At 45.0% G+C, this 12974-nt stretch overlaps 1 protein-coding gene across 1 annotated transcript; it reads right to left on the bottom strand.

Annotated features, from left to right (window-relative positions):
• Window positions 1–139: 139 nt before the first annotated feature.
• On the bottom strand, window positions 140–12803 carry prxl2b (peroxiredoxin like 2B). The gene is made up of 7 exons (XM_006641944.3): window positions 12629–12803; window positions 11498–11702; window positions 9449–9500; window positions 8624–8687; window positions 7686–7761; window positions 6092–6210; window positions 140–1044 (listed from the first exon to the last, which is right to left on the bottom strand). Exons 1-7 carry the CDS (start codon window positions 12689–12691, stop codon window positions 1018–1020), a joined length of 606 nt encoding a protein of 201 aa, XP_006642007.1. The 5' UTR covers window positions 12692–12803; the 3' UTR covers window positions 140–1017.
• Window positions 12804–12974: the final 171 nt, after the last annotated feature.

Genomic DNA, 12974 nt, shown 5'->3' on the forward strand with positions numbered 1-12974 from the left:
AATACAGACTGTGGAGGCCTCCTTACTACTCTTCTGCAAACATGGAATACATCATATTGAAATCTTCTCAAAATTTAGCCTGATGAAGCATCGTTCATGTACATTATCAGTAACGCATTGAAATTCAAATACACAGTAGTCAAAAGTTCTAACTGTTTTAATAAGATGACATATGCAAGCTTAACATGTACAAGTTTATAAAACATAAAAATAATTTCATAATCCTTCTCAGTAAGATCAGCCTGTACCAAATAATTCCAGACCTTTCCTAGGTAAGCACTATAAAGGTTAGGCAGAAGTCTGTTTCACCCAATGGCATCTGAAACAATACATGAGATTTAAAACACTGAAACACTCTGAGAGGGACATATGCGCCGCCTGTCACCAGACCTCTGGTATTTGACTACGCAAGACCTCAGGAAGTGCAAAGAACAGTTTTTGGGGGTGCATCAAAAAGGACCACTCCTCACAAGAAAATAAAGTGGCTTGTGAGGATTATAGCTGGTGACTTAAGTGTATGAATTCTGCAATCTATCAAGTTGTTCAGTCCCAGAGAGTGAAAGCAGGACATCTGTATACCATCCCTTTGAGCTGTATCTATATGAATCCAGAAGACACCTTTACAGAAATGTACTAGACCCCCAACCTTATCATTAACTGAATCTGTTACTCAAAAACATCTTTTATTTATATTTGCCCTGTATTTCTCAGACCTACATCAAAACAGAAGCAAATGAGGTTCATGCACATGGAAAAAGTGGTAATAAGTTAATTCTTTTAACAACTCAATTAGGGTGTCACTTAAGTTCAACATAATTGTAATAAACAATTAAACGGATAAACCCAAAAGTGACTGTAAAATCATGAACACCACTAACTCAAAGGCCGTGTTGTCAGGGGGGAGTACAGACCCTTCCTTCCAACCGAGATGAGGGCTGCCCAGCCTTGCAGTGCTTCCAAGGAAAACTCCGGAATGTGGCGTCCGCTTCCCAGAGTCCTTTGGACTTCCCAGCGACTTTATCTCGTGCACACCTCGTCGTTGCACTGGAAGGACATGATTCAAACAGAACACACACAAAAAAATGAAAACCGGGTGAAATCAGAATCACAAAATTGGTTTTGAACACCTCTGATTACTCCTGTTTTGTGCGGTGAGGATTGAAAATAACTGCCCTTGCCAGTCCCTCGTACCTAATTGATCGTTCTCGCCCCACGGCGTTTCCTGGGTCTCTGCCAATAACCCAACACTGCCTCCTAGCCACCCGTCTGTAACTGCTACTCAACACCAGTTCTCTGTGCTCCCAGGTCCCCCAAGCCAGCCTTGCCTCCCCCTCTCTCCCTGGAAGGGGAGATAACGAGCTCATTAAGCCGGGTGTGTTTCTGCTCGGCTGGTTGGCCTCCGCAGGTCTGACAGCCCAATTACACGCTCCCCGCAGAGCAGCGTGCGCCGTCGCCCTTAAACGGCGATTTCGAGGATGTCAGGACTAATCCTCGCTCCCCTGCTCCGTCAGGGAACAGCGGGTCTTTGATCAGGTGTGACTGCCCACAGACAGCGGGAGACGAGAGAGGGGATTTGAGGACAACCAGGGCGGAGGGAGGGCAGGCAGCGCGCTTCTCTGGGATTCCTCCCGAGGGCGCTGCGACTGGAAAGGAGGGAGAAATGTAAAAGCCCTGGCAGGGAAACACCTGTGAGGGAGAGGGGACAAAGAGGGGGACGCACATTTTTAACTAATCTGCAGGCTGTTTAAATTTAAAAACCATTGAGAGTGCAATGTGTGTGTGTGGGGGGGCATCCATTTAGTTTGCATTTGAATAGTTACAAAAGAGGAGTATTGCTCCATTTGTTCCCAAAAGGCAGATAACCGTTTTGTATTTATACTGTCCCAGACTCCTTCTTGGAATCGCTGTCTGGTTAATGGTGGAAAACTGGGATTGTGAAATAAGAGCCCCACACAATGCAAAAGAAACCCAAGCTATGTTTAATGTCTTCGGGCCCGCCCTTACAAATGAGCTGGTTTAAAGACGGATCCCACTAAAGTCAGGTGAAAATAAAATGAACACATGAGCAAGTGACAGTCCCATCTGCGCTGGGCTGGCTCAGATTGGAGGGGGTAAGTGTGTGTGTGGCGGGGGGGGTGGGGTGGGACTGAGCAGCATGCAGTCTATCCTGTTGAAATATCTGCCGACAAAATAATGAGCACAGTGGAGCAGCTCTGCAGATCTGGACATGTCCTTCCTTCCTGAGGGAAAAAGAGAACAACAGTCCCCCCCCGATCTCAAAGGCCCCATCATTGTTGGCGAAGCCTGGTGACTGAGGCAGATCCGTCAGGGAGAAGTTTATGATTTCCACCCCAGATCCACACCTCCGATAACAGCTGCTTGAGCGACACCTTGTTTACAGAGCGGCTGGGCACTGGCTGGGCCTGCGCTCTGGAGGGTGGGGGGGGCGGGCGGGCAGAGGCAGCTACCGATGGTGTGTGTGTGTGTGGAGGGGTCGCTGTGTGTTATTATTCGAGTTCCCTTGCCACCTATTTTAATTGTGACTAAAATTACCTGCTGGCCACTTCAAAAATTACCCCAAGGGAGGGGGTGGAGCTGCTAAGGAGACCTGCTGTCTTTGCAAACAAAAAAAAAGGAAGTCAAACTGATCAAATTGTCCGAAAATGCTTGGCGAGAGCCGGCACGATAACTCCGATATGATCGAGTTTTCATCCCGGCAGACAGGCTGAATTGCTGCGACGCACACAAATTCAAAAACTGAAGTTTTTCCACCAAAAACCACCTTTCTTACACAAGAGAGCGCAATGTAAGAGCCTCGCAGCCAGCAAGGTGTAGACAAGCCTGACTGACAGACAGGGCATCAATAACGTTCTCTACGAGTCAATCTACAACAGAGCACAAAAGCCATGTTTAAAACATTCTCCCAAAATGCCAACTAACTTTATACCGAGGCTGCCTTGTCGTTTATATAAGACAGATTCCACCCAACAGATTTCTTCATAATCGACAGCAAAAATATGAACCTGAGGACATAAGTGGAGACAAAGGAAAAGTGTGCTTAAGACTGAGAACAGGGAACACGCCTTTACCAAAGGCTGCAGATTATCCATGACTGGATAAGACCCTCTGATCCATGATCTTCTGGCAACCAAACAAGCTCGATCAAACAGACTCCTCTTCTTGGTATCTTTTCAATCTTATTATGGTCCTATAACATGTGTTAAAGATGCTGCTTGGCATCCGCCATGATTCAGAAGTACAATTTAGTTCTCTCTTAAGCTGCAGGAAGCAACTGAACAGAGCAGCTCTTGCAGAGGCCTGAACTCCAGAGAGGAACACATCTCAACTCCAGCTCCCTTTAGAATTTAACTATTTTCTCTTGGATTATTTTTCTTGGAAGAGCCTCTCAGAGACACACAATTGTGTCACCGTGAAGTTTATGGGTCAAACCCCACCCCACCCACCCAAACAAAACATCCAAAACAGCCCAGCAGGACTGAAAGCACGTCTGCACTGTGCTGTACATTCTGCTTTCTGACGTATCCGAGAGTACCGAACTGGAGAATATGAAAAGGTCACCAAAAAAAAAACTTAATGTTAAAAATACACCAGAGGAAGAAGGAAATTAGCAAATTCTACAGAAACCCTAATAAATTAAGCCTGCTTGTTTCCTGCAGGAGGGTGTAGAGAATCAGACTTTGGCAGAGAGGTAGACAGCGAGGTGCCAGCGACATAACCTCACTGTTCCCAGACTGCTATGACAGGGGCAGTGAATTTTCGTAAGTGCTTACCTATCCCAGTTATTTAGATTTTGCAAATGGATGTTCTTCTCAGGTTTCTAGAAAGCCAAAATTGTTTTTTTTTTGTATCCCTGCCCTGAGCAAACTCGCAACAATGTTAACTGCCGCAATCCATGACAGCTTCCATTGAACAGTGCTTTGATCAGCACCAGAAACCTGACTAACACCAAGGTACTATAATATAACCTGAAACGACAACTAGCAGGTTCTGATCATCCATTTTCTAACCAATTCAAGGTCTCAGGGGAGCACGAGCCCATTCTGGCCAGCAACGGGCCAAAGTAGGGGATACACCTTGTACGGGACGTCAGTCCATCGCAGGGCATACTGACGCAAACACACTCACACCAGGGCCAGTTTTCCCAGAAGCCAAATACCCTGCCAGTATATTTTGGGACTGTGCGAGGAAACGGGAGCACACGCAGGAAACTCAAAAAAACACAGGGAGAACACACAAACTCCACGCAGGTCTGGAATTGAACCCAGGGCCCCAGCGCTGTGAGGCAGCAATACCGCTGAGCCACAGGACTGCCCAAGTGTGGGTCCTGCTTTCAATTAACAGTTGAATACTTAAGGGGATGGCTGGAGCACAATTCGACAAAGACGTACATCAGAAGTGCGTTAAGTTACTTTGCTCTGTTCTCTAGCATGGGAAACATCAGAGCCGTAATTAACCTAGAACCCTCAGTGCCTGTTGGAAGATGTTTTCTGCCAGATTTTCTCCCCTTTTAAATTAATCGAGTTATTCCTCGTTTCCGTCATCCGTGTTAAGACAAAGAAGTTACAGTTGTTGTATCCAGCGTGGGGTCAGGTGTACAAGTAGCACAGCGATAACTTTGACTTCTGCGAACAAACGCCCCATTCAGGACAGCCGACCAACCCCACGTGCAGCTGGATGGAAGAGGAAAGAAAGTGGGGAATTCAAGACTGGATGAGCTTTAAAGGACGCAGTTTTACAAGCAGCTGCGTGCCACAGGGGGTTACCATGTGAGTCAGCTACAGCACAGTCACTGTGTCTATACTATGTGAAGTTAATCTGTTGTCCAAGTCCCAGCTGTAAATTCTATTCACAAAGATGAGTAACTTTAACCCCCCTTAAAGTTGTTTCACACGTTTTTCTAGAATGGGCACAATGATCTTAACCATTTTCAAAGCAGTGCCCTCGGCACCAAGTCACAGAACCTATGAATCCAATACAATATCTGACGAAGGACTACAGATTTGTTTTTCCTGTGTAGAGTTTGGAATTACTGAGATTATTCAACCTTGACAGTATTGAGTTAGCACTGACTCTGATAATCCTGATTTTTTTTTTTGTGATTTTGCACACTGTTCCCAACACTGTGCCTGTGACATGATTGGTATATTCTTGCATCCTGAAAGAAAATCCTTCAAACACAGTCAGCGACACCCATCCTGGACACATCATTTACAGCAGGAACGGTCACAATGGTCGCATTCCAATCGGAATGGTCGATTATAATCCAGGAGACACACTGTCCTGCACATTTCCTATTCATCTGTATGCCCCCAGCTTTTAAAAAACGTGTGGGGGGAGGGAAAAAAACACAGCCAATCAATATGAATAATTAGTTCAAAATTAGGAAATGGAGCACACATGTGAGACTGAAAATCAGAAACACACTGTGGTACTTGAGGACCAGTCAATGGAGAATCAATCAAGGCACTCAGAAGATTACTCCAGAAGAAGGCAGGTTACTCCAGCGATTAATTCTTGTGCTTAGCTGGATTGTTAAATTAGATTTTTTTGTAAATCTTTAATTGTCTGATGTTCAACCCATGAGAAATGAAGAACAAGAGAAGCTGATGGACTTGGTGTGTTTGATCCACCTGCCACTTCATGCTCTCCTTGCAAAATTTAACTTCTTCATGTCGCTTTTAAAACACAAGCATGGTACAGGACCATGGTACCCAATCCCGGTCCTCTCACACAGCTCCTGGTATTCAATTCCTCCCACCTTCATCAGATCAGTGAAGCTCTACCTGATCTTAAAAGTTGCTTCAACTGAATATTTGCGTATTCACATGTGTAAGAGCTGAGAACAAACAGCTCAAATTGATCTCATTATTATTAAGTCAACAAAGGGTTTGATTGTGTAACGGAGGGCTCGGCGGGCACAAACTCCAGCTGGTGTATAGGTCACCAGGACCGGGAATGGGCACCACTGCTATAGGAGATAATCTGCCTGTAGGAATTATTCACCACCACCTCAACCAACTTCTTGTTTCCCAAATAAATTAGTGTGGGCAGCTCTGTCTGTCTCACTCACCTGTGGTCTCTGGCCAGGCTGCACGCTGGCCTTGATGCCCAGTGTCTGGACAATGGTCTCCAGGGGCACGTAATCTCCTGGGGAGTCCTGGACAAAGTGCAGCAGAACTTTCTCTCCACCTGAGGCAGTGCAACAAGCAATAAAGTTAGCAATTCACCCTAAAAGGAAGTGTCCCTAATTAGATGATAAAATTCATACCCAGACAAGAATTTTAAAACAGAAAGACAAATTTAACCCATTCTGCAAAATAAATTGTCTTTCAATCGCAGAGTTATGATGTCTGCTGTTACTATGCTTTACCTTCATATTTGCACAGTTTTTAAAAAGCAGCAAAAGTTTTCCTTTTCTCACTTAAACCAGTGTCCGAAATGTAAGATTACAAAGGGCAGAGCTCATCTCAACAGTTCAGGATGAAACTGGACAATCCTGATACACTGCTGCCCTCTGGTGTTTGCGTTACGATGGTGACCACAATAGCTCAACCAGGTCTGAGCAGCACAGATGCAAACGTAAGCCTTTCCTTAACTCTAAAAGGACACTTCAGAGGACAGCTGTCCTCCAAATTGCCTGCAAGAGCACCCCCTGTATCCTGGCTGAGTTCCGCTCCGGGCTTGCACAATCTAGCCTCCTTCAATTCCCCCCTTCATTGAGTTTGTGAAGTAAGTTACTTCTCCTGATCAGTTACACAGTGAGGCTGTGGGTGCAGAAAGGCTGCCCAGTATCACAAAGTGCAGTGGGTGAGAGCTAGCCCAGAGCCTACAGAGTGGCACGAGAGACATGTGATACAGTTCACCGCCTCTTGCGCTGCGTGCTGTTCACTATTGCGAGTGCCATGACTTTTGGTAAGAATGTTTGTGGTTTAACTTCATCATGGACCCTAGAGGTGTTCAGAAAATGAAAACTGTGAGGGTGTGCGTAATTACACAAAAAGCAAGTGTTGTGGTTACTGCACAGTACAGTAACGTACTTAGGTATCATTAATGATGTCTGACCAGGTAAGCAGCGTTTCTTATTACTAAGAACACAAACCAGAGTATGAATCTTAGTTATGATTGCTGTTTTTTGTTAATTTGTGGTGAATAAAGTAAAAGTAGGGGTGACAATTTTGGGGTATGAAAGGGATTGCAATTGTTCCCCATAAGAAATAATGGAAATAGGTTTTTCGTTTTACAAATTTTCACTATACAAAAGGGTTCTTGGGAACGAATTAAAAAGCAGTACGGGTGTATAAACGCAATTTATTATTATTAAAAGTTCAAGAAGGTAGCTGTGTCAGCACGTGCAGGCTGCAAAGGATCAGGTAAAGGTTTATTCCATGCTGACAGGAAAAAGAAAAGAGATGCAACATCTTGGCTGTGGAGCTGTGCTCAGGTGAGCCTTCACACCTGAAGAAGACTCCACAGCTGAAACATTGCGTCTTTTTTTTAGCATTTATTAGTTGTGAATCATAATACACAGAACCATGTGATGCCTTACTTTAATTGAGCTACACTGTCACCACTCAACCGTGGACCGATCAGCTCCTGGTTACCTGGCCCCTGTGCCAGACTGAACTCACACAGAACTCTACAGGTGGCAGGACTTTTTACTTTACCTTTTCCTACGATGAGCATGCCTCCACTCTGTAAGAGATCGCCGCTGAAGTTCCCTTGGATCCCCTGGGCATTCGCCTGGAAAGGAAGCACAGTACTGCTCCTATAACACCCAGCGAGGTCAGTGTGGAATACTCTCTGCACCCCTCAAACCACCAGCAAGAGCAGTGCTTTCTGTTCTATTCAGGAAAAGCAGGCCTGGATTAGCCCCTGGGGAACACACACTCACTGCAGAACAGAGCTCTATGCAGCACCTGTTTTGTTTTAATTTGCACTTTCCATAGTAATACGAACCTTCTGCAACAGCAAAGTGCACGGCTGTTTGGGGTTTTTATAGGCCTCCTCTAAACAGTGTGAGATGACACACCATCACACATCCAGTACACATAACATTTTCATATGTGACATCATAGTCAATTACTGTTTGGACAAAGTGAAAAACAGAACTCTGGGACCTCTGAAAACCCTGAAAAGTGCACCATGTTGCTGATCAAAAGAAGCTTGCATTGCATTGATTTTAAATGCTCCAGGGATACCTTCTGCAAAACCCCATGAGCACCAAGTATTTGACATGTTACTCATTAGGGCAGTGAGCTGTAAAATCAGCAGTCAGGGACTGACCTGCGAACCACTGTCTCTCAGCTGACTCAAGACACCCAGCCTGCACAGCCCAGGCAAGACTCACACCTACTACACCAAAAGGCCAGGCCCCTTGTCAAGGGACACTTGAGGGCTCTGGGGAGATCCGGCATGAGAACTGACTGACACTTCCAGAATGCAAAACCAGCATTTTAAAAATCCGATACCCGTTACAATGAATACATGCACAGAGACAGCTGTTTAGCATTCAATCTGAATTTGAGCCGATGCCTAATTGGCACCTTTCTTCAATTGGAAGCAGACCCTCTGCGATCAGCGATACCAGGCTTGTCCGAGTTACCTTGGTGACGACGTCGCGCACCTTCTTCCCCAAAGCCGCGGGCACCACGCTCAAAGCCGAGTACCTGTGAGCAAGACAGAAGCGTGGAGCTCGCTTGTTACCGTGTGCGCGAATTCATTCTATAGGCCTGCAACTGCTGAACGGCACAAACGTCATTTCATCTCTGGGTGTTGTTTTGTCTATGCTTTTTACATAGCGCATCAAAGAGGCAAAAAGAGAAATGCACATGAAACCGACGAACAGTACAACTAGTTTACACGCTCAAAGCTAGAGAGAAAGGAAGAAAGGACGGTCTTCGTGTGGATTTTAAAACGCCGACAGTGGCAGAGTCTCAAATGATTTTCGACGGGGAGCTCCAGTGAGGTGGTTCTGCACACAAGAAGCCTGGTTTCTGGCAGATGAGGAACAGGACCACACACTTCAGATCACCTGAAGCTAATATTCTAAAGCATCTATGAGTAACGGACTTCCTTGGAAAAGCTTTTACTGTATTCGAAATACACGGGGTTTCTAAAGGCACAGGAATGCACCGAGCACCAGAATGTGATGTAATATCAGCACGTGGCATGGACACTGTATTCCATCTCACAAAACACACCCTGCTTTCTCCTCCTACAGTATTTCTGGCAAGGTGCTGCAGAATTTCAGTGCAAATCCAGGATGCAATCCGGTCACGGTTTTGGTTATTAGTACGAAATTAGACGAAGGTTTAAAATGACTGGACAGTAATTACTTTCCTGCTGACCTGATGTGTTCAGACAAAAATGGGCTTCCTTCTCTCCCTGTCCATTTTGCTGTTTGAAAAGAAAAGGTCAGTGGACTCACCTTTTGAAGCCTAAGTCCTTGTAGCACTGCTTCTTTTCATCAATGTACAGGTCTAGACAGACAGGAGTCAAAGAGCTGCATGTTAGAAATTTCTGAAGGACACAATACGTAGTCCCCAGCTCTCACACCAAACTCAATTTCAAAACCATCACTTTAAGGTGAAAGGGGGTATTCTGCTGTACAAGGTGTCATCTGTCAGAGGAGATATGGCACTATAGATTCTATGACAGTCTTTGTTCAACTAGGGGTATTAACCCCAATGTCCTGGCTGAATCCCACTTTGGTCTGCATAAAATCCCCCTGCAATTGAACTGGCATAGCAATTTCTCTCTTCTCTCTCCAATGGGCTGTGAAACATGAATACTGGCCCAAAATGTCTGCTGTGCATCACCCAGGTGAATCCTGTCTCAGTTGTGGATAAAGCAGCCCCCCCCCACCTATATATGAAGCACTCTTGGAAATCTGTGGACGAAAAGGCACCATTTAATTGCAGGGCATTATTATTTAATACCATCATCATCATCATCACAAAGAGGTATGACAAAGATTGATATGATATTAAAACAATATTGACTAAGTTTAAATATTATCTGAAACTCAAATTTAAACTTAACAGCTTATTTGTGCTTCTTTTTTTACTTTAAGTACCAGAACCTCATGGGCAGGCAGCAATGCAGTGGAGTATCTAGTTGCTGTGCAGTGCACACAACTCATACTGGAATTTCTCCTGGGTGTGTTTATAGCAGCAAACGCATTCAGTTGTGTTGGAACAATATTCATACTTGACATATATACATATATACACTATAGTGTAAAAAGGCGCCATCCTTCGGATGAGATGTCAAACCGAGGTCCTGACTTTCTGTGGTCATTAAAAATCCCAGGGTGTTTCTCGAAAAGAGTAGGGGTGTAACCCCAGCGTCCTGGCCAAATTTCCCATTGGCCCTTACCAATCATGGCCTCCTAATAATCCCCATCTATAAACTGGCTTAATAATTGCTTACATTTATATAGCGCTTTTCTGGACACTCCACTCAAAGCACTTTACAGGTAATGAGGATCCCCTCCACCACCACCAATGTGCAGCCCCACCTGGATGATGCGACGGCAGCCATAGTGCGCCAGAACGCTCCCCACACATCAGCGATCAGTGGGGAGGAGAGCAGAGTAATGAAGCCAATTCATAGATGGGGATTATTAGGAGGCCATGATTGGTAAGGGCCAATGGGAAATTTGGCCAGGACGCCGGGGTTACACCCCTACTCTTTTCGAATAACACCCTGGGATTTTTAATGACCACAGAGAGTCAGGACCTCGGTTTTATGTCTCATCCGAAGGACGGCGCTTATTTACAGTTTAGTGTCCCCATCACTATACTGGGGCATTAGGACCCACATGGACCACGGGGTGAGCGCCCCCTGCTGGCCCAATTAACACTTCTTTTTTTTTTTCCATATACAGTTAAGCAGAACCCACCCTCTCTCCCTTATTGTGAAAGAGGTTACACAAGGCATGTTGTAATCACATAGCAACTGGAAGAGTTTAAAATATTCCATTGGATCTATGACTAAAGAATTTCTCTGGACAAGCTTTTACTGCATTAGAAATTTCTAGTTTTTAGAGTTTCTAAAGGCCTAGGAATGCACCGAGCACCAGAGTGTGCTGCAATACCATCATGTGATATGGACACTGCACGGCTATGAGCAGTGCCCCAGTGGAGCCTGTTGAAGGTGCACATGTCAAATTATGTCATCACTCTCCTCCTAGCAAAAAAGTCACGCAATGTTTTTCACTAAAGGTTTTTCTTCCATTGTGCGATGTTAAGTGCAGACTGCAAATTGATTTTTTGTCTATGCACGCATCTAAAGTGTGCCATACAGAACAGCAGTGCTAATGGAGTGCTTGAGGTCACAGACGACTTTTCTGGATCCTTTTCATATATTAAGTTGTTCTCGGACTGATGAAAAAGACAAGTAAGTCCCTATAAGTCTAGAGTTTGGTTGTTTTGTGCATGATATGTTTTATATGTTTTCTGGCCGGGGGTCTCACCTCCCTTGAAGAAGCCTCCCTCCTTGAACTCCTGGAGTCCCGTCTCCTCGGGCCCGATGCCCACCAGAGCCACCTGGTTCTGACTCAGGTCCTCCTTCAGCTTGCTGATCTCCGCCGCCGTCCAGCGGCAAATCTGACAGCCGAACCGCCGCAGGAAAAACAGCACGACGGCCTGGTCCTGCCACAGGGCCTGCAGCTCCACCATCTGGGAGAGGATGACAGACCAACCACTGACCCACAGCTTGAGCTGTCACTGCGACAGTGGACTGCCGATCGGGGCTCGTAGCTAACTGGGGTTTACTCTCCACCGTCAAAGCCCACTGGCAAGCTTCGTGAGAGACATTTCTGTTACACGACACCCGGGTGAGATCCAGCACTTTTACGTTGGGCTTTGTTTGGTGTGGGAGCAGAACCCACACCGACAACAACCTGTGTGTTGTGACAACAATTAAAACGCATCTTTGCCTATTTTTCCCCACATTCAAACTGTGCAATGCACACTGGATGACAATGCAACAGCCACTTCGCTTTACATTACAGGCCTACTGTCTAACATATCCAAACATTAAAAAGCATAACAATGACATATAAATGTTATTCTGTATGTGACTGTCTGGATACCTTAGGATACTTTAAAACCACCCGTTTTGTATCGACGTAAAATATAAGCATGTTTTGAATAATTTAATAAGCTCATTGGTTCTGTCAAACCAGATATAGCGACTAACTGTGGTCGTTGAGAACTAAGGGTATTAGGATTTTCATTTCAGGCGATTTATATACTTAATGAACCAATCAAATGCTTCGACAGTCAAAAGATATTGATCCAAGTGGTTAGAAACCGGTAATGTAAGGGTGACGCATTACACGCCACTAGATTGTGGCTCTCCGGGCAATTGTCAGTCACCCAGCGTTATACAATGACTGTATTTTAGTTTAGCTGTTTAAATATGACTAACTCGGGAGAATTTACATGACTTTCATGCGACTAAAGTTAATTAGAGTGAAGGTGGCGATAATTTGTTGCTCTGAAAACACAAAACACTAATTTCAATGATGGAACAACTCATTTACTCTATATCACGTAAACAATCACTTGAATACTGCAAGATTAAAGATATTTGTACAAACCTCTCCCGTTGCCGCATTCTTCAACAGGTTTACTCCGATTTTAGCCAGGTCCAGACCGCTCATTTTGTCTTTTTCAAAAAATAACCGTGTACAATTTCCTTATTGCAAGTTCACAACTCCAAACATTGCACTTTGCTTAATCAAACCCTCGTGCCTTCCAAGCAGCCCCTGAGCACTAACCACGCCCCCTTCCTATACCACAGTCCAATCAGCATTCACAAGTCGATCTGTTCTGGCCACTCACGACGCGACGTAAGGGCACTGATTCCATATTAGGGAGTATGAGGGCGTGTCGTGTTGCATAAATCTAGACTAGGAGTTGCGTAAAATGTGAGGGTGTGGCCAC

This window comes from Lepisosteus oculatus, chromosome 25 (assembly GCF_040954835.1).
Source record: "Lepisosteus oculatus isolate fLepOcu1 chromosome 25, fLepOcu1.hap2, whole genome shotgun sequence".
Lineage (NCBI taxonomy): Eukaryota > Metazoa > Chordata > Actinopteri > Semionotiformes > Lepisosteidae > Lepisosteus > Lepisosteus oculatus.

Excerpts from the sequence above, each read along its gene's own strand:
- prxl2b (XM_006641944.3), bottom strand. The coding sequence starts at position 12,691 with ATGAGCGGTCTGGACCTGGCTAAAATCGGAGTAAACCTGTTGAAGAAT. Across the intron at positions 7,762-8,623 it reads TGCGCGACGTCGTCACCAAG|GCGAATGCCCAGGGGATCCA; the intron begins GTAACTCGGACA and ends CTTCCTTTCCAG. Across the intron at positions 6,211-7,685 it reads CATGCTCATCGTAGGAAAAG|GTGGAGAGAAAGTTCTGCTG; the intron begins GTAAAGTAAAAA and ends GCACTGCCTCAG.